At 43.1% G+C, this 19,362-nt stretch overlaps 1 protein-coding gene across 7 annotated transcripts in view; it reads left to right on the plus strand.

Moving 5' to 3' along the window:
- The first annotated feature begins 5,173 nt into the window (after window positions 1-5,173).
- The window catches only part of MAP3K15 (mitogen-activated protein kinase kinase kinase 15), a 93,298-nt gene continuing 79,109 nt past the window's right edge, over window positions 5,174-19,362 (plus strand). For 4 of the 7 annotated variants that reach the window (XM_068918449.1, XM_068918440.1, XM_068918467.1 and 1 more), the window contains exon 1: window positions 5,174-5,671. In XM_068918449.1, coding sequence (XP_068774550.1) covers window positions 5,332-5,671 — 340 coding nt within the window. In that variant the 5' untranslated portion in view covers window positions 5,174-5,331. Of the gene's footprint in view, window positions 5,672-11,126; window positions 12,192-12,861; window positions 12,940-19,362 lie in introns of those variants that run through there. The other 3 variants (XM_068918482.1, XM_068918474.1, XM_068918463.1) reach the window with 3 other exon arrangements.

A 19,362-nucleotide genomic window follows, 5' to 3' on the forward strand; every position in this document is an offset into this window, starting at 1 on the left:
GTGGTTGGTGCCGCGTGCCTGCGGACAGGCCTGGAGGCAGGCTGGGGAGCAGTGTGCTGCCAGGCACCTCCGTGCCCCATGTAGTTGGTACTTGGGCTGCTGCACTGATGCTCAATTTTTAGGAATTATACTACCAGGAGACAGGCAGATGGATTTGCACTTTGGAAGATGAACTGAGATCTGCAGATTCCCTATAGACTTAGGTGTCTTCCAGTTTATTTAGAATTTACTGAACAAGGGGATCTTGGTTTTCCCTGAGCCTGGTTAAAATGGGAGAAGCCATGCTTATACCTGGAAATCTGTAATGAAATAAAATTGTAGCCTCACATTTAATCCACCAGTTCTCACGTGTGTTTTCTTTTCATCTGTGGAATTAAATAAAGAAGTTAAGCTGTGCTGTAGCCATATATGCATCAGAGAAAAAGGTGACATATCTGCCTGTGGGTTCAAACTTTTGTATAACTTTACCATCACTGTTTTGAATGTTTATAGCCCTGGAAAAAGAAGAAAGGAAGGACTGGCTTCTCATTAGCCCAGTTAAGTCTACAGAATCAATTGCTGTTTCAGAATTTACACAGCAGGAAAAGATGCTTTATTGTCCAATTTAAGTTAGAGGTTAAGGTTAAAAAAAAAAAAAAGGGAAAAAAAGGAAAGGTGGCTTCAAGGACATACATACCTTTTTCCTTTAGAGTATTTGCCATCTTCGTGAACTGCAGCCAAATTATTGCTTCTGGTTTCTAAATGGTAATTAATATTCTGTACCAAGTAGATTTGACAGAAGCTTCACAAAATTTGACCTCCTTCAGAAAATTATAGCATTGTCTTTATATTACTGTATGTGCCACAGGCCTGCAGGCAAGGGTGGGCCTCACGGAGAGCACAGCCCTCACTACAGCAGGTGGCGTGGGCGCGTCCCACCAGTCGGCTACCACCTGGGGTGTCTGTGGCCCGGAGTACCACGCTGCAGAGCTGTGTGGGAATACAGTGATAAGGGGTGAATGACACTGCAGAAACCCTTAACTCTGGTAGGACTATGTGGGAATAGAGTGATAAGAAGTAAAAACAAGCAAATTGCAAGGGAACAACGGAACAGGATTGGATGAAAGGCAATTTGGCTTGTGAGTGGTTTAAACTGCTGCTACTGGGGAAGAATAGTGGGGAAAGTATAAAAGATTAACACCATCTTGTGCATGCGTGGACAGCTCTGGCCAGCGGGCCTGACCCCAGGACCCCCACCTGGTGAGACGGGGATGCATCCAGGGATGGGAACTCGTAAGATGGCAACATAGTTGAGAACCCAAAGTGTGTGTAGTATAATACGTAGTGCCTGGCTATAGCAAATTAGGCTGAGAGACTGCAACCTAAGAGTACTCACTCTATATAAATCTAATAAAATACTCACTACTTCTGGTTTTGCTGTACCTGAAGTCCTTGCTCTTTATGGTTCCCCATATGTTAATGAACATCCAAAGAATCGCTGGGCGCAGCACCACAGCACGTGAGCAAATGATGAGCATTTGGCTCGTCATGCAATCCTGGCATTAAGCTAGGTTTTGTTAGGCTGGGTTCTGGGCAAAGACAAAAGGTCATGGAAAAGCATACGAAAGCTGAATATTTAGGTCTGGTTCAGGTAACTCTAGAGGCTCAGTGGCTCTTTTTATAACCTTGTTGTTGGACTAAGCTTCCAAAAAAAAAAAAAAAAAGAACAGTATTGCAAGACTGTTACCTCTTTTCTTCTAGACTTAACATTTTAATTTGCACAGAAACACTTCAAATATGCTAAATTCTGAATCTCCCATTTGTCCCCACTGAGGTAATTTGCAAGATCTGAGGACACCATCGCTCAGTGGAAATGTAAGACATTACAGAATTGAACTACGGTGTCTGAAGACTGAGTCGCAGTATACAAAGTGATGCTTCTTCCTTTAAAAATACTTCTTGTTTTTCTGAAGCTTTAAAAGAAACCCATGAACTCAACAAATTGTACCACGTTTAGACTACTGAGAATGGCTCTTCTGAAAGTAACAGTTTGCTAGGAAAAAGCCCAAAGAATACCATGCACACTGTTTGGAAGAAGATTGAATACAACTAAGAAAAGGGGGGAAAAAGACTTGTTTTATCAACCACACAAAACAGGTGCTAAGAAAGACTTCCTCTTCAAGACTTCAGGACCAAGACACAGCCCTCTAAGCAAACAATTCAAAATGGGACCGAATGCTAAAGAGTGCGAAGTGAACCCAAAGACACATTACATATCTACAACAAACAAGATTTTGATAATCTCTAGGATGCAGAAAGGGCTTACTTATTATGTCTCACTGGTGTCCCTCTAAGCAATTTCAGCATACGTATTTGTTCTAAATTAACACTTCAACAATTTTCAAGACTACAGAAAGCATCGCACCATGCTTCCGTTCTTCTGAACCCATTAAATTGCAATTTGTGTTTACGTGTTAGATGCTAAAAGCCTAGGAACATTCTTTGTGTATGTAGTAAGATAAATGGTTTTGTGTGTAAATAATCCCTTAACTTTCACACTACTGTATTTTCTACTTCAAGCTTTAATAGCAGCTCTTCAGCCAAACTCTTCAGCCCTCTCTTATGAAAATATAAACTAGGATTTTTATCATAAATTCTTATTGGTCAACAGCTTCCATATGCTCACAGAGCATCTTCTAAACACAGACTTAGGACTTTCCCTTATGACAACACCTGATTGATATATTATTTGATCAAGGCTAATAGAATTGTCATATAAAGAGGCTTACTGTTGTGTGAAGAGAGAAACTGTCAGGGATGAGTGGGATCTCTAGTTGCCAAAGTAGATCCTTCTTTCAAAGTCTCATTTACTAGTGTTGCTGTCAACCCCCACCCTCAACCTGTGGTCCAAATCTAAAAGTTTATTTGCCCCAAATGCTCCAAAATGAGAAAAAAGTTTAATTCCTAAATTATTTCTCTGTAATCTAAATTCCTTGCATGCCACTAAGCAAACATAAATGCTTAGTACAGTGCTGTGCTGTCCCCACATTGGTAGGTATCTCACAAAGACTCGCTGTTGTATTCCTGTTATGAAACTATGGTGCCAGACACCTAAAAAAGGAAACGCTGTGCTGCAAGTCTTTGGTTACTCTTATTTTATGTCAGCACACGGTAAAAATATTAATATAGGATAGCCCTAAGGAGCCATGGTGCAGTAAACGGTGAAGATGCTATTTGTTTAAAACCTCTTCTGTGGCCGTGGATGAAAAACCACATGAAAAAGCTTTCCAGTCAAGTTTGCTACTTCAAAATAAAAATTCACTTGAGGACTGCAGTTTCATTTCACTGTTCCTTTGACCGCTGGCGGGCTATGATCTCAGTAGCATGCATTAGCGTCCTTTCGACAGCCGAGATACAAAGCCGATATACAAAGTTACGCACATACAGCTTTTTCTTCCACTGTCTCTTGCTGCGTAAACCAGCAACGCATGCAACGACATTGCCAACAGCTGAGGCTGCCCTTGTCGGGTTATTTAGTAAGAAAAGCGTGTAAGTCAATGGGGTGCTCACAATTCATTTTACTTCTAAAAAAAAAAAGTCAAGAGTTACCAGAGTTTCTAGGAGCCCATGAAAAGATGAAAACAAAAGGCACTGAAAGATGAACTCTTATTCCAGCTGCTGATACAGTGCATGTATGGTCAAAGTGTTTTAAATAATAATAGGAAGAAAAAATATTGGGGGGGGGGGGGGAGGGAAAGGGTATGATACGCCCCGAAAGGTTGAGATAGCCCCTTTGGGGAAGAGAAAGTGATACCGGCTGTCTTCGCTTTTCAATGAGTTTGAAAAAGGCGAAAGGGAGAAGAGCAGGGAAGCCGGCAGGGCAGAGCCGGCGGCGCCCCTGTCGGCGCAGGGCCGAGGCAGCCGCCCGCGCTGCCCGGTGCGGGCAAAGCTCGCGGCAGGCAACGGCGAGGGGCAGCCGGCGGCGGCGGCCACGGTTAGCCGGGCCGGCCGGAGCCAAGGGCGTGTTCTGACATGTTCAGATGTAATACGCGCCTGGAAGCGCTCTTTACAAAATACGTTTTTGGGAGGGGGTACTGGGTTTGGGGGGGGGGGGTTGTTTGTTTGTTTTTGTACTTTTTCACCTTGCGAAGGAGTTGGTGCCGCCTGCTGGGACAGGCTCCGGCCGGGGGGGTGGGGGGATGGCTCCTAACGGCAGCACGCGGGGGGAGGGGGGCAGGCAACGGCTCCTCACGGCAGCTCCGGGCGTTATGGGTCACCTCCTAACGGCAGCGGCTCCTAACGGCAGCCCCGGGGTTATGTGTCACCTCCTAACGGCAGCGGCTCCTCACGGCAGCCCCGGGGGTATGGGTCACCTCCTAACGGCAGCGCTCGGGGGGGGCCGCTCCTAACGGCAGCCCCGGGCGTTATGGGTCACCTCTTAACGGCAGCGGCTCCTAACGGCAGCCCCGGGGGTATGTGTCACCTCCTAACGGCAGCGGCTCCTAACGGCAGCCCCGGGCGTTATGGGTCACCTCTTAACGGCAGCGGCTCCTCACGGCAGCCCCGGGGTTATGTGTCACCTCCTAACGGCAGCGGCTCCTCACGGCAGCCCCGGGGGTATGGGTCACCTCCTAACGGCAGCGCTCGGGGGGGGCCGCTCCTAACGGCAGCCCCGGGCGTTATGGGTCACCTCTTAATAGCAGTCCGGGGTTTATGGGTCAGCTCCTAACGGCAACTCCTCGGGGAGGTGGAGGGGGGGGGGGGAGCCTAAACGTGCCGCGCGGGTTCATCCCGTGAAGCGGACGCCGCTGCTGCAGCCCGCCTGCCTTGAACACGCTCTCGCTACCCAGCAGCGAAACGCGAACGCGGTGCACAGTGCCGTTGCTTAAATAATAATTAATAATAATGACAGCAGCGGGCGGCGCGCGGAGGCACTGGTGCTCCGTGAGGGGGGGGGAAGGGGAGAGAGAGCAGTAAAGGAGCCGCGGTCGCCCCGACGGCGTAACCTCCCGCCGCCGTTCGCGGTCCGGTCGCCGAGGAGAACGGGCCGTTTGTCCGGCTGTGCCTCTCCGGGGCGGGGGGCGGGCTGCGCACCGGGCCGTCCCGCCCCGCCCCGCCCCGTCCCGTCCCGTCCCGTCCCGTCCGCGGAGGCAGGGCGGCGCCGAGCTCGCCTTCACCTCGTCCCCGCTCCCGCCCGCCGGGGCGCAGCCCCAACGCCGAGGGAAGAGGCACGGGGCGGAAGGGCCGCGCTGAAGGGAGCCGCCGCCACCTCCACAGCGGGCGGAGTTCGCCCCGCTGCCGGCGATGCGGCGCGGCCCCGCCTGAGCACCTGCTGGCAGCCACCGGCCCCCTATGGAGAGCCCTATGGCCCTATGGCCACCGGCCGCTATGGAGAGCCCCGCGGGCGGCAGCGCGGCGGCGGAGCCGGCGCAGCCCGGCGCGGCCGAGGCGGAGGCGGCGGCGGCGGCGGCGGCGGCGGGCAGCGCGGAAGGGCCGCGGCCGCGCAGCCTGCGGGCCGTGTACGTGCTCAACGACCCGCCCAAGGCCGGCGCCGGGGCGCGGAGCGCCGAGGCCGGGGCGCGGCTGTGCCTGCAGCGGGCCTGCGAGGCCGAGGGGGCCCAGCTCAGCGCCGTCAACTTCGGCGAGCTGGACTTCGGCGAGACGGCGGTGCTGGACGCCTTCTACGACGCGGGTGAGCGGGCGGCGCGGAGGCGGCTCTGGGGGGCTGGCGGCCGGCCGCGCTGGGGCACGGGTGGAGGTGGAGAGGGGAGATATGTGTGGGTGGTGCCGGAGAGGGGGGATACGCGTGTGTGTGTGCGGGGCGTCTTAGGATGGAGAGGGGTGAGAGGGAGAATAACTGTGAGGGGACCGTGGTGAAACGGGCAGCCGGAGGCAGGTCTTCAGGAGCGCCCCCGGGGAAAGCCACCACAGAGTGTTGCCTCGGTAAGACGGGGGCAGCAGATCCTACAGTGCAGACCAAGGCCCAGATCCTTGCTAGTGTGACTCTTTTTTTCTTTCCTCAAAAACCCCCTTCCAGTTCCCAGTCTGGTCAGGAGACTGGAGTGACTTGTGCCAGAAGTCTCTGAGCTGGCTAGTTCGGATGGTGTGTGCTCTCTGCTCTCAGTCCAGACCTGGCAACGCAAGGGAGAGCCGAGCCGAGACTCTGTTTTCCGCACAAGGGTTGGCTTGCATATGGCCAGGCACAGAGCGACCCAGGATTAGGTCTAGACAAGGGAGCATAGAAGCATGCCTTGGGGAAGGAGGTTTGCTGGTATTGCCCGCTCTGCCCAGGCTCCAGCTGGTGACTGGTGCCTGATAGTTCAAAAGAACACTGCTACTCAAAAGTGACTACCTGGCCAATTGGGCAGGATCAGAGAGAATTGGGAGCTTTGTGAGCAAGCAGAGGAGGCTCCTGATTCGATAGAAATTATTAAAATTAATCAACCTGAGTATGTGGATGTGCTGCAGACTGGTTTTTTTCTCATATCCTTATTAGCAAGCCTTAGGAAACTGGAGGATTCCCAGATTTCAAAGAGGGAAAGTACTGTTACATCCATATTGATGCCTGTCTTTCACAAGAAGAATCTTTGAGTTTTGCTCACAAGATGGGTTAAAGAGTACTTCTTAAGATGCTACTCTTACTCTAAGTTCCCATATGATGAGGAGTCTATTTCAACCCCTGATAAATCATACAAATATTGAGGAACCTCACATCCACTTTAGTTTTTTAACTTCAACTTCCCAGTCAGGGTGTTTTGTTACACCTTTGCTAGCAAAATTAAAAAGTTCTCTGTACGCATAGCAGATTTTTTTTTTGTGCATGTAAGTAAACAACTGCAAAGCAGCATTTTCTTTGCATCTCTCTGGTATTTCTGTAGCCCTCCTGAAATGTGAGCATGATACTGTACTGGTGGTCTCGTCAGTGCAAATCTTAGCATCAAAATTATTTCTGTTTCTACTAATAGTCCCGTTAATGTATACGCATACACTTGCTCTGCATTTGTACTGTGGGCTTATTTTGAGATAGTTATTTGAACGGTTTTTCTTAAGTTGCTCCATTGTGAAACACTATATTTTGTCTGTGAACACAGGCTACCTTTGTAGGTCTCATTTGGCTTCATTTGTTTCAAGTCATCCTGTAGGACCAAGATCATGTTATCAGTGATTCTTATCACTTTGTAATAGTCAATTATCTTGTTATTGGATACCACTGTAACACTCTTGTTATGTCTAGGTTTAACGAGCAAATATTTTATGTCGTCATCTTCAGTGTTCATTAAGAAATAATTAGGTAGTCTTGAACCAATAGTTGTTCCAAAGGAGATTCTATTCAAAACAGTCATTGTCTATCCAGTAGCAACATCTTGAGATCAGTCGGGGGGCAACTTTTTAATTCATCTAACATGTGCCTTTATTTGTCAAACTCTTCAGTCAATGCATCCTCCACATTAGCCGTGTTAAGAAAAACTCAAGTGTATTAGCACAAGTCACCTTTTATCAATTAGGCCTGCAAGCTGTTGAAAAGGTGAGAGATTTATTTGTCATTTTTTCCCTTTTTTTGAAAATCATGCTGCATGTTGTTAATCTTTTAGCATTAATTCATTGTTAGGAATCCCAAATTAACTGCAATGGAACCATGAAAATGTGAGCATCCTTAATATAAAATGCTGTTCAGGTCATTTTAGTACAATATTTGAAGGTCATTTTAGTACAGTATTTGTTTTATCCATTTGTTATTTTTATAGACATTACTGCTAGCATCAACAGTTTTGAATAACTTTTTCTAAGCTTGCATTCCTACAGTTAGGTTTTTGTTTTTTGAACGGAACCCCCCTGTAGTTCCCTGGATCATGCCTTTTTCTTAAACAGTTGGACTGTACTGACAACTGCCCCAGCCTTTGGAGTTTTCCAGATGCGTGTAGTATATTTGAAACTGATGTTCAGGGGAATCGGAGCCTTTAAACTTAGTTATAAAATTATGCCGGCACATTGAGGTTAAGTGTTTTTATCTCAGTACTTGCTGCTTCATTTCCTCCTATTACATGCTATAGATGGGGAAATTTTTGGTTCCTTTAACAGTCATATGGAATGATCACATCTTCTTGCTTCATTCAACAAAGGATCAGAAAGTATCCATTACACTTTTCACTGTTCTATTATGCTTTTTCTTTTTTTTTTGTCTTTAACCTTGCCAGTATCAGCTAGTGGTAGACCTAAATTTCATCTTGGATCTTTGTTTCCATGATGCTTTAAAGAGCTTTTTTTTTTTTTTTTTTTTTTTGGTTCTCTCTAAGTGCAATGGACTGTCGTTGTTTCCTTATCACTTTAGCTATACCCTTCTAGTTTTCTTGCTCTGCATTGTTTATTAGTGAGTTTCCCTCCATCATATTTTTCAGTATATATCAAGCTATCATGCAAAAGTATTGAAACTGATAATTGTTCATTTACCTGTAACATTCCTAATCAGCTATTGCACAGTTTCTCTAAGTTTTGAAAAAAATCAGTCATTTTTAATTTCTGTATTTATATATAACTGACTGTTGCCATCCTCTTTGCAGAATGTGTGTTGGATTGGGACTGTTGTCATTGATGCTGTTCTTAAAGAAGAACATTAAGAATGAGTTCTGGTATAAGCAACCCTATGGCTCATGATGAACTTCCTGTGTTAGGAAATTATCATGTGTTTATTTAAAAAAGAAAAAAAATCTAGGGAAGTTCTGTTACTTGCTATATGAGATATCTCGCAGATGTCTTCCGTACAGAAGGTATAATTGTAATGTATATTTATTTTCTTTACACTGCGGGCAGAAATTTGAGGAGCAGTTCTTCTTGCTCTGAGAGTAGGAGTTCTCTAAAAGAGGCTTGCCAGTACCCATCTTTAGCTTTACTTTAGTTGGTAAACATCTATTAAAGCTAAGGACTGAGCAGTAAGGGGGTCTTGTTCTGAATAGTAACAGGGAGGCCTTTGGTAAGAGTGCTATCCATTATCCCTTTCTCCGCACTCTGCCTGAATGAAACTAATTATAGCCATTTACTTAAGGTCTGAGCAAGTTTATGTACCTTATTTAGTAAGAACCTCTAATAGAATAATTCTTAGAATTGGCACCTTTCATGACATAACTACCAAACATTAAGGACAGAGTGCAAAGAGAAAGATCAACAGGAACCTCTTTTTTCCTGTCTGCAGGCACACTTCTAGTAGACCATTTTTAATACACCACTGAAAAGAGCACTGCAAAAACATCTGTGTTCCATAATGAGAGTATGATGTCTCTTTTCTCCTTGAGTGTACCCATTACTGACTTTTCACCATTTGAAATTTTGCAATGAATGTAGGAGTATGTTATACCTTAAGTAAGCTGTTGCAGACTGACAGGTAATACAGAATGAACCTGATCTTCAGAAATTGCTAAGTTTCATAAGATGTTTTGTTAAAAGGGAACTTGCAAGCTCTGCAGCACTTGCAAGAGCAAACTCAAAACAAATATGTGAAATTATGGCTTGTTAACCAAAAGCCTCTTTGCTCAGTCTTTGCTAGAAACAAGCTGTGAACAAATTTGTGTTTGGCAGAAGCAGATGACGATATCTAGCTGATAGAGAAGCTATGCGGATGAATGGTATTTTTCCATATATTGACTGAATCTGTGGGAAGAAAAGGTGTCATGATTTCTAGTTTAGTTTAGTTTTTTTTTTTTTTTACACAAAATGACACCTATTTTTACATAAGAAGGGGCAAGCCTAGGAGGTGACCGAGGATTTTAAAAAAGTTTTTGAGTTATTCCATGAAGAAAATCAAACTACAGGCACTCTAGTGAGTTCATAAGCCGTTAAGGGGTGTGGTGAACAGGTGAGTGTGATTTGGTTATTGATGTTATAAATTGAGTGATTCAGGCTCTTTTTGGTCTTACTATAGCTGAATAGAAACTTTCAGTTCTGGATATGCTAAGAAAGCAAACATGATGTCATAGTTAAATCTCTTCTCTGTACCTATGGAGGATGAGAAGCTACATAGACAAGTAAAAGCTCCTGCTCTTTTGGCATGGAACTTTATCAAGGCTGATTGCTAGAAGTCTTTGGCCACAAGGCTGAGGCGAGGGAATGGCATTCTAGTCTAGAGTGGTATGAGTTTTGGATGGTCTCATTTTGGTTTTGTGAAATGCTGTTTCTGTGGCTGATGGTCCTTTTACCTCATGAAAGATGCACAGCAGTCTCTTTTGATGCTTGGAATATTTCTTGGGTTGTTTGGCCACAGCATTTTGAGAGGGCTGCAATGTTACTGCAGCCCTGAAGTCAGCAGGATGAGAGTTAACTAAGCGGCAGACAAATAGAGAGAGACTGGAGACTACTCCTCTAACAATCCAGGAAAAATATGTCTGATCACTTGTGAGTGTAGGGGAGTATTTTGAAGTCTGCTATTTTGCTACACATGAACTTCTTTAACCAACATCCTGCATGATGAGGCAGCCAAAAAGTGCATTGTCTGATACTCGGATATCTGTCTGTGCTGCCCTGTCTTCAGTAAGAGCCAGTGTTAGGCTTGGGAGAGGGGCCCAGACAGAGACTCCTTACTTCCGTAACATGGCTGAACCATTCTCAACGTTAATGAACTGTAATTCCGTGTCCCTGAAAGTCTTCTGTCATGCTACACCATGGAAGAAGGAGGAAATGTACATTCTGGATCCTAATCTTGAGGCTCTGGCAGTCACTGAAGGAACCACCATTACTTGTACCCAGCGTCCCTGAAGCTCTCTGCCCTCTGAAGGCCAATATCCCCATTGCAGGCTTGGCAGGGGTGCTTTACATTCTCCAGACCAAAGGCTAGTGTGTCAGGGTAGAGTAAGCTTTTGTCCATAGTTTAAGCTAATATAGCATGGTAACTAGCATAGCTGAGCTGGAGACACCAGTTTCTCTTGCTGACTCTGCCCCAGGGATTGTAATCTCTGATGGGAAGGTGGGAATGACAACTGAGGGTAATAACTGCTTAAATCAACTTTGGCAAACCTACCTACTGCAATTTATATTTGCCCCTGAGTGTGACAGTGAACAGTGGGGAAGGGGTTAAGGGTTAGCAGCCTGATGCTTAACTCAGCAGACAGGGTTTGCTGTTTTTCTGAGGAATACTTAATATTTCTTCTTTCCTTTCATATCTCCTCCAGCTGCTTCAATGGCTTGAAAGTGTGCTTTATTTAAAGCCGAGAGGATGTATATACCATGTGATACAGAGCTGTGAAAAGAAGCAAACAAACCATCTTCAGAGCTGGAAGGTGATAGCAGGGTCAGCTGAGAGGCTAAGGCTAACTAGGTTGGATGTTGTGCCACTTGAATACAACAGCAGAGCTGTCAGGACCTGACATGTTATGTCTGAGCGGTACTGCCCATCTAGAGCCACCACGGGTGTGGCTCTGCATTGTGCCATTTAGTTATAATCGTAAATATTCTGATGACAAAATCCTGTAATGTACCAATACTGTAATCCTTTTGGATCAGATGCATGAGGTGAGATTTAAATGATTGTAACAAGCCTGATATAACCCATCAACTGTGAATGTTATGTTATGATTTGTCACAGCACAGGTGCTGTGGCACACGCACTACATTCAGGAGATATATTTTGCTTTAATGGTATTAGCTGGGGTCAGTTTCCAACATGAAGTCTTACAGAAATGCTTGTTTGCATTCAGAGATGTGTGTACTTTCCCTCAACAGCAGAGAACGTTATTTTACTGTCGTTTGTGAAAAATGGCTTTGTACCAATCTTGTTTTTGTTTTTAATTTTTTTTCAGCACGTGACCTGAATGGCATCAATTTAACTCCACTTGCATGTATTCTATGAAATAGCTCCTTTAATGTCAGTTGAACAAGCTTAGAAACATTCAAGTAAACAACCATAGATAGCTTATATGGAATTCATTCACTTTTCTTTAGTGTATTGCCCAGAGGCAAATGCAAGGTCAGAGTTGTATTTGGATGATAATGAAGATGTTACAAACAAAAGGAAATAGTTGCCATAATTCCCTAATGGAGAGACAAGTTGTTACTTCTCCTTTTGGAACAAACATCTCTTTTTACTTCTGATGAGTAAGATGGAAGGAAATATTGACAGTCCAAAATGAGCATGAATTCCCAGCATTTCATGAAGCTTTGAGTGAAGTTGTTTGCATGATTAGCACCAGATGTTATGAGATGGAAACTTGCACTTTCAGCGCTCTAAGGTGAGAGTATGTATTTGTGCATGTATCGTCTATCTACGGTGACTCGTTTTTGTGCTAGTTTTGGGTGTTTGGACAGTTTTATGCCATCCTGTGGTACGTACATGGTAAGACACTTAGCAGACCTTTGTCTTGTTTTTAAAATATTAATGTGTATTAAACTGAAACAAACTAGCTTAACTCCTGTCTTACTCTAGAAGAAAAATACTACGTAAGATACTATATATCTTCTTACTATGTAAGAAGAAACACCTTACAGTAATCCAAGAAGGATGTAGAGGAATGGTGGGAGAGAAAATCTTAAAATGGATTCTGAAAGTTAAAGTTTAACTTAAATGAGAATCATGAAATACAGATAAGTGCTGTCACTATTTATTTACTTTACTGTGTTCAGGTAGGTGCTTATTGTGAAGTAGCATGCCTTTTTATCCTTGCTTGTGTATGTGGCAAAGTACATGTGAGCATCTACAAAACATTCCTTAAAAATGTATTTGAAAGTGTTTACTATGTCCCTTTCAAGATCTTTTTATTTTGTAATAGGGCAGTGAGTGAAATTCATTATGGTGAATATTTTTGGAGTATATTAAATGCCATTCAAGTGGCTGTTGAATTTATTATGAGAAAAGGGATTTGTTTTATAGACGAACCAAAACCTCTTTCTTAACCACTGTAGATTACAGGGGAGATCTCATTCAACTCTTTACGTCGTTATTGGGAAGTCCTGCAAGATGGATTATATCAACGTTTTGAGGTACTACCAGTAATCTCTGCTTAGTCTGCGCTTCAGTGGCAAACAGAATATAAGCTAACCTAGCTAAACTTGGAATTGTTGGAATTGTTACAATTGGAATAACACATATTTTGATAGTTAAAGACTAGCATTTTTCTGTTTAGTTTGTAAAATTGACAGTATTTTGTGCACTATTTCATAACATAATTCTGTGTGGTTGGTAACTGACTTGAAATTGAGTATTTACTAGTAAATACCACAAGGCTGAGAGAATGTCTTTTCTGAAAATAAATTTTATTCTGAAAGTCCCTTTTCAAAGGCTGGATTGCAAATCTTTTCAAGTTTCTCTCTCTTTTCTTTTTTTTTATTTTTGACAGATGATGAATTTCTTGAAGGAAACGTGTTTAAAATAGTTTTGGTCTATCCCTTTTATAAATTAAAAAGACTTTAGATCTGTGTCTTCACATTCATGTTTAGCAAAAACCCAGACTTTATTATGCTATGACTTTTGCATAAATGGACAAAAGTTAGGAATACACTTATTTTTCCCATTCTTCCCTCTGCATAAAACTTATCCTGGCAAGTTTATAAAAAATGAAGGGGGGAGGAGAGAGGAAAAACAAGGGTAATCCATCTTCTCTGCTTGTCTTTCTCTCCTCCTGAGCTTAAAACTTAAATCTGAGAAGGTTACCTGTAGTTAGGACCAGATAGTCAATTCTGGGTCACTTGGTTTTGCAGCTAGGAACAGGTGTTCTAGGTGTTAAATCTGCAGAGAAGGAATCTTCTCCCCACATATAATACAGACTGTGTGGATTTCTTTTTTGTTTTGATTCACTCTGCACGTAATATTTAACCTTATAATTAAGAGCCTTACTGCTTTCTGCTAAACACCCATAGTTGTACAGGAGCTTTTACAGCTGTTACAATCAAATGGTTTAGAAAATTGGACCATTTAGTCTGTATTCCTGATTTGAGGACCAGGTATCTTCACATTTACAGCCTTTGAAAACACTGGCTTTAGGATTTTTGTTGTGTGTTTGGTGTGGTGGGGTTTTTAGCTTGCGCTTTTTTTTTTTAATATTGCCTAAATTTTGGGAAGAATTGAAAAATTTTTGCAGGGGATTCTGGAATTCTCCATACAAATAAAGATTATTTTGATTCTTGATTTAAGAAAAATCAAGGGCTGAGTATGCACACTGGTCAGTGAATTAAAAAGTTCACTTTTTAAAATTCTTTTAAGAATCCTATGCTTGTACAAACACATTTTTTCAATATAGTTCCTAAGTTTTTTTGGGGGGAAAAAAAATCCGCTGTGCGTATACTGTTTGACCATGAGAAGTTGGCAAGAGGATCTCTGGTTCTACATTGCTGCATTTCAGGTTGCCTCTTGGGGATATTAGAGGGAGTTCCTGCAAAGCTCCAGGAGTGGTAAGGGAGGCAGACATGCCTGAGTCAACCAGGATGGGTGCATGGAGCTGCTCATCTCTGATCCTGGATCCTGGCCACTCATCTCCATTGCACTGACTGCATGCTTTTCAGTCGTGTTATGCTGTGTGTAGAGTAGTTATACAGAAGCTTCATAGCTTCTGTATGCATTCTGCATTCTTCATAGATTTAAGAACTGTTTTGGTAAGACCTGAGCTCAAAAAATATATACATATTTAAGGACATCTTCATGTGGGTTAATTAAATTGCTTTAATTTCTGTTCTCCCGTAGAATTAACAAATGATGATGGAAAACCCGGTAGCTCGTTTCATGCTCTGTTGTCATGTCCTGCTTTTATCAGTATAATCATAGGTTGCTCTTTTATCATGGAACTACCCTTGGATGTTAACAAGTGTTGATGTGCTCCCTAGTTAAATAGTAACTAATGTACTAGTTTGCAGATGTAGAAGTTTGAGGTAGAGCTCTTCTGATTTGCAGAAGGGGTTGGTGCAGACCTGGGGTGAGAACTCCAGACTTTTTGCCCTCCCTCCCATATTATACTTCAAAAACGGGTTCAAGTTGCAACTCGTGGGCTGTCCGTAATGACTGCAGACCTGTCCTCTGTTGGTGCTTGGGGTGCCCAGGTCCTTGCTGTGCACAGAGGAGCTGCCTCTGCAGTGGGTTAACTAAGTATATGTTGTGCGGACCTGCTGCTGCCTTCTTTAACACTACAGTGGTGTTACGTGGCTGATATTAGGCATACGAGGTAGCTGGAGGGATGTTTTTTAGGAGGACCTCAACGCTGGTTGCTGCTCGCAGGTGGCCTCTGTGAACAGGATAGGCCGTTTGCCTTGTACTTCAGTGTGGCTGTCAATTGCTTTAGCCTCAGGCTACCTTTGAACAGCAACATATGGGTGCCTGAGGCTGAGCCAAGAGCAGCCTGTGCAGCTGTTGTGTGTTCCTGCTCCCTGGCGCAAGCCCGCTAAAAACAGTGTAGCTCCAGTCTCTGCTGAGATCAGTGGGATCGAGCTGGCAGCTGATGGGCCAAGCGTGCCCACAGTATGGTTCCAGCTAGCCTGTTGTCTTTCGCGCAGGGTTGCTGCCTTTCCTGTGAGGTTGGGGTGGCTGTAGAGATACTCCAGGAGCAAGAAGTGCTTTGCTGCAATTTGCACGGGGGGACCTGAAGCAAGGAAATAAGCTGTGGCCCTTAAAAGTGTTGGATCACTGTGTCACGATAAGCTATGCTTTCTTTTTTTTATGCTTTGGAATATTTCATTTCGCAAAAGTAAATGATTCTGCTGTGTTGTTCCAGAGAATAGAACTGAAACTTTTCAGATGTTTTCTAGTAAAACTTCTGAGCATTTTCACTTTGGTCTAAATCAGTAGTGTGTATTTAAAAATTGCTATGCCTAGGAGCCCAAAGCCAAATGAGATTCAGAACATTTAAAAAAATGTACCCCAGCTTTTATCACGCTGAAAGTACATGATTCCAGCCTTGGTAAACATTGTGTTTCATTGACTGAAGTGAGCTCTGGTGACAGGAATGAATCCAAAACAGTAACGACACTGATAAAAGAGTATGTCTCTGACTTTTTGCTGATCTGAGCTAGTTTAACTGCATCAAGCTGTAAGGGACCTACTCTGATTCACAATAGATGAACACGTGCACAATAGTTACGTGTATAGTATAGTACATGTTGCTGTTGGACACTTAAATTGTTTTTATAAATCTTAAATATTTGTTTAAAGAAGGAAACAGAGGGTAAATAGAATTGACTTGAAGTGCTTTTTCCCCCCTGTTTCACTGGGCACCATGTTTCTTGTTTCAACTATAAGGAGAAAATATCTAGACTTTCTGCTGCTTATATTTTTTTTGTTCCTCCCATTTAGGAAAACATGCCTGCATGCACAGAGCTGTAGCTCAGTGACTGATGGTGACTGAATTCCCCCAAATTTGAAAAATCTTGTTCCCTTAGCACCTAAAGCTTTTGAAACCTAGGCTCAAGAGGCATTAGTTCTGCAAAAAATACACCTGAATCAGCACGATAATAAGCTTTACTTAAAACTCTTGTTTCCTACTAGTGTCAACAGGGTTTTCCTTGAGCTGCAGTACTCCCTTGCCTCCAAGCCTGTGGAAAACACTTCTAGACACATGAAAACTGATGGTTGGGAAAATAACAGGGGAGTTATTTTGTTTGTACTTGGGATAGTAAATTACTCTGTACTTCATTGCTATCTCTCCCCCTCCTCCCCTATGTACTTTAGGTTTGTTACAACTCTTTAGTAGCTAGCTCAGCCTATTATATTTAATTATATTGAATCAAGCGTGTTTCCTCAGCAATCACAGAAAAGTTGTGGGTTTTGGATAGTGCAGAAAACGTTCTGCCAGTCATAATATAATTTCAGTCAGGTGAGACTGGCTAAGTTAACTCTTCCTGTTGCTGCCTTTTTCTCATAGCAGTCAGAGAAAACATTTTTTTTTTTTAATTTTGTTGACTTGTGGGGTAAGGGGAGATATTTTGTGTTAGTTTTGCCTTTGCTGGGAGAGTGACATGATGAAATGGGAGTTGGGAATTTGTAAATGGAAACAGAGTTACAAAGCTGTGTTCTGTGTGTGTGTGTGTGTGTGTGTGTGTCACTCTTGGATCGTGCCAGACCAGTCAGCTCTGCTGTTCTAATCTGAGCTGAAAATAAAAACTTGCAGGAGAAAAGCTATTGCTTACAATGCTGTAAATGCTTGGCACCAGGCTTTCTTGCTTAGCAGAGCTTCTATTGGCTATTCTGTGTAACAGAACACCTCTTCATTTTTCAGTATCAGCATCTTCTCCACCTTTTCTAGAAATCTCAGAGTTATTTGTTTCGGATATTCTCTAAATAGCTGCCTGACATGCTTTAATCTTTTTTAAAAGCCAGTTTGAACTTGATAATCATATCATTTTCTCAAAGCCAGATATTGTGCCAGTTCTTACCGGTTTTGTTTATGGTCCTCAAAATAGTTGACAAGTTACAGATCGTAGTCCAGTAGAGCTGGTGTCTGAGTCAGAATGAAAGAACATTTGAAAATGGTTGAGTTGGAATTTTTGTTCATGTTCATTAAGTTTAGGAGTTGATAAACTTATGTTTATCATAACTACAGAGCAAAATTAGGTAACCCTTGATATTGTTTTTGGAAAACCAGAAATTGAATCAATTTTGTGGCTTATGGTCAAGGCACAAAAGGATGCTTGATGGTAGTATTTTTTTAACCCTTTAATGTCTCATGTGCTTCCTGGTTCTGCAGTGATGATTACCTCTGAGACGATATACTAATACCATTTCTGAGAAGAGAGAGTAACAAATTTTAGTTGTTGTTTTTTAAACTTCTGGCCTTTCGGACAATGATAGAAAATCAAAATTTGTTATGTTGAATCTAAACCTTTCATGCATGCTTCTCACCATGACACCGTGAGAAGGTAGGGATTAGCTAGGTACTGTTGATCCTTTTCTTTCAATATGACTGCAGATATGAGTTGCCACCTTATAGTCCCTTAAAAAGATTTCGGATGGTATTCCATCCTGTCTGTTTAATAAATTTGTGGGGCCTTAGATATGACTGTTGTAGTTGCTCAGCCATGGCTTTGACTTTTGTTTCATCAAAGCTGACAAAGCTTTAAGGAGTCGTGAAAAATATGAGTGATTCAACGTGTGATCTCTCCTTCTGGAGTAAATATTGCTATTCATGAAAACTTTCACTGTTAAAATACTACCTGAGCACCTTTAACAAATCCCTTGAAAAATATGCTGATTTAGTCTTGACTTGCAAAGCTAAACTTAATCCCAGCTAGTGACCCCCAGCCAAACTCTAATTCCAATGAAAAAAGTGGTAAATAGCCATTTCCAACAGCACTTGATACCATCTGATAGCCTGGATATCTCATAGTTAAACTGAAATCCAGAACACAGCAAAAAATATGGTTCTAGTGATATTAGGGCAACCTGCTTGTTGGTGTGGACACAAATGAGAACTGTGCTGCAAAAGCACAGACTCATTTTACTGACTTGGTCACGGCAAATCTTCACTGCTGTCATAACTGCGTGACGTCCGTCGCAGCGCTGTCTCTGGGTATTCTCCAGTGGAACTCGGTGAATGCGACTAGCAACATGCTCTCTCTGTAAGCACTGTGATGCAAGGGGCTATAGTCTGTCTCCCTGATAACACAAATCCCCCCCCCCCCCCCGAAATCTTAGAAACCAAATGAAAACTTCACTCCAGTATGTCATATACTTTTTTTTCCTTCTTGCATCTAAAACTGCTTTGTAAAAGCAGTGTACAGACTCCACTGGTAAAAATACCTAGTGTTCTCCCTGTTCCATGGCTGAAGCCACAGACTTGTAAGTCCTTCCAGTCATTTGCGCTTAGCTTTTGCTGCCAGTTCAAAGTCTTAAACTAATTTTCAGAGTGACTACTAGTGACTAGTGGAGCAAACCTTAGAGTTTTTTTTACTGCTGAATTCTGATCTGTGGGTTGCTGTTAACAACTGCATTCACTGGGGCAATGCAGAGAAGGGGCCCACAGGTGGATATACATGAGCTTGGGGTAGAGCAGTCTTTCATAGCATTGGCTATGGGAGCTGTGCTCTCAGCAGAAAAGAACAATACACAGAATTTGGAAAGCTTCAAAAAAGTTTACTTAGAAAGAAAACTTGCATGTAATAATGATGCTCACTGTTGTGCAACCCTTTTTTTTTTTTTAATTTTATTTATGCTGCTCTTTGCCCATGACTTCCAAATCTGTAGACACTACAGTTCTTCCCTCAAACTGAAGGAAAAGTGTGCTTCAGCAACAGGTGCCAGAGATTACGTGAAGTCTGTTTGGGACTAAGTACTCGGATACTGACGATTTGGACATCAGTGTGCAAACTTGAGCTGTGGATTCAGCTGTATGCTAAACAAAGCACTGGAAGACATTAGTGTGAAAAGTCGGTTCACAGTAATTGTGGAACCAAATTTACAAGTGGAAAGCTAATCTGTCTTGGGAT

The sequence above is a fragment of the Struthio camelus genome, chromosome 1, assembly GCF_040807025.1.
Source record: "Struthio camelus isolate bStrCam1 chromosome 1, bStrCam1.hap1, whole genome shotgun sequence".
Lineage (NCBI taxonomy): Eukaryota > Metazoa > Chordata > Aves > Struthioniformes > Struthionidae > Struthio > Struthio camelus.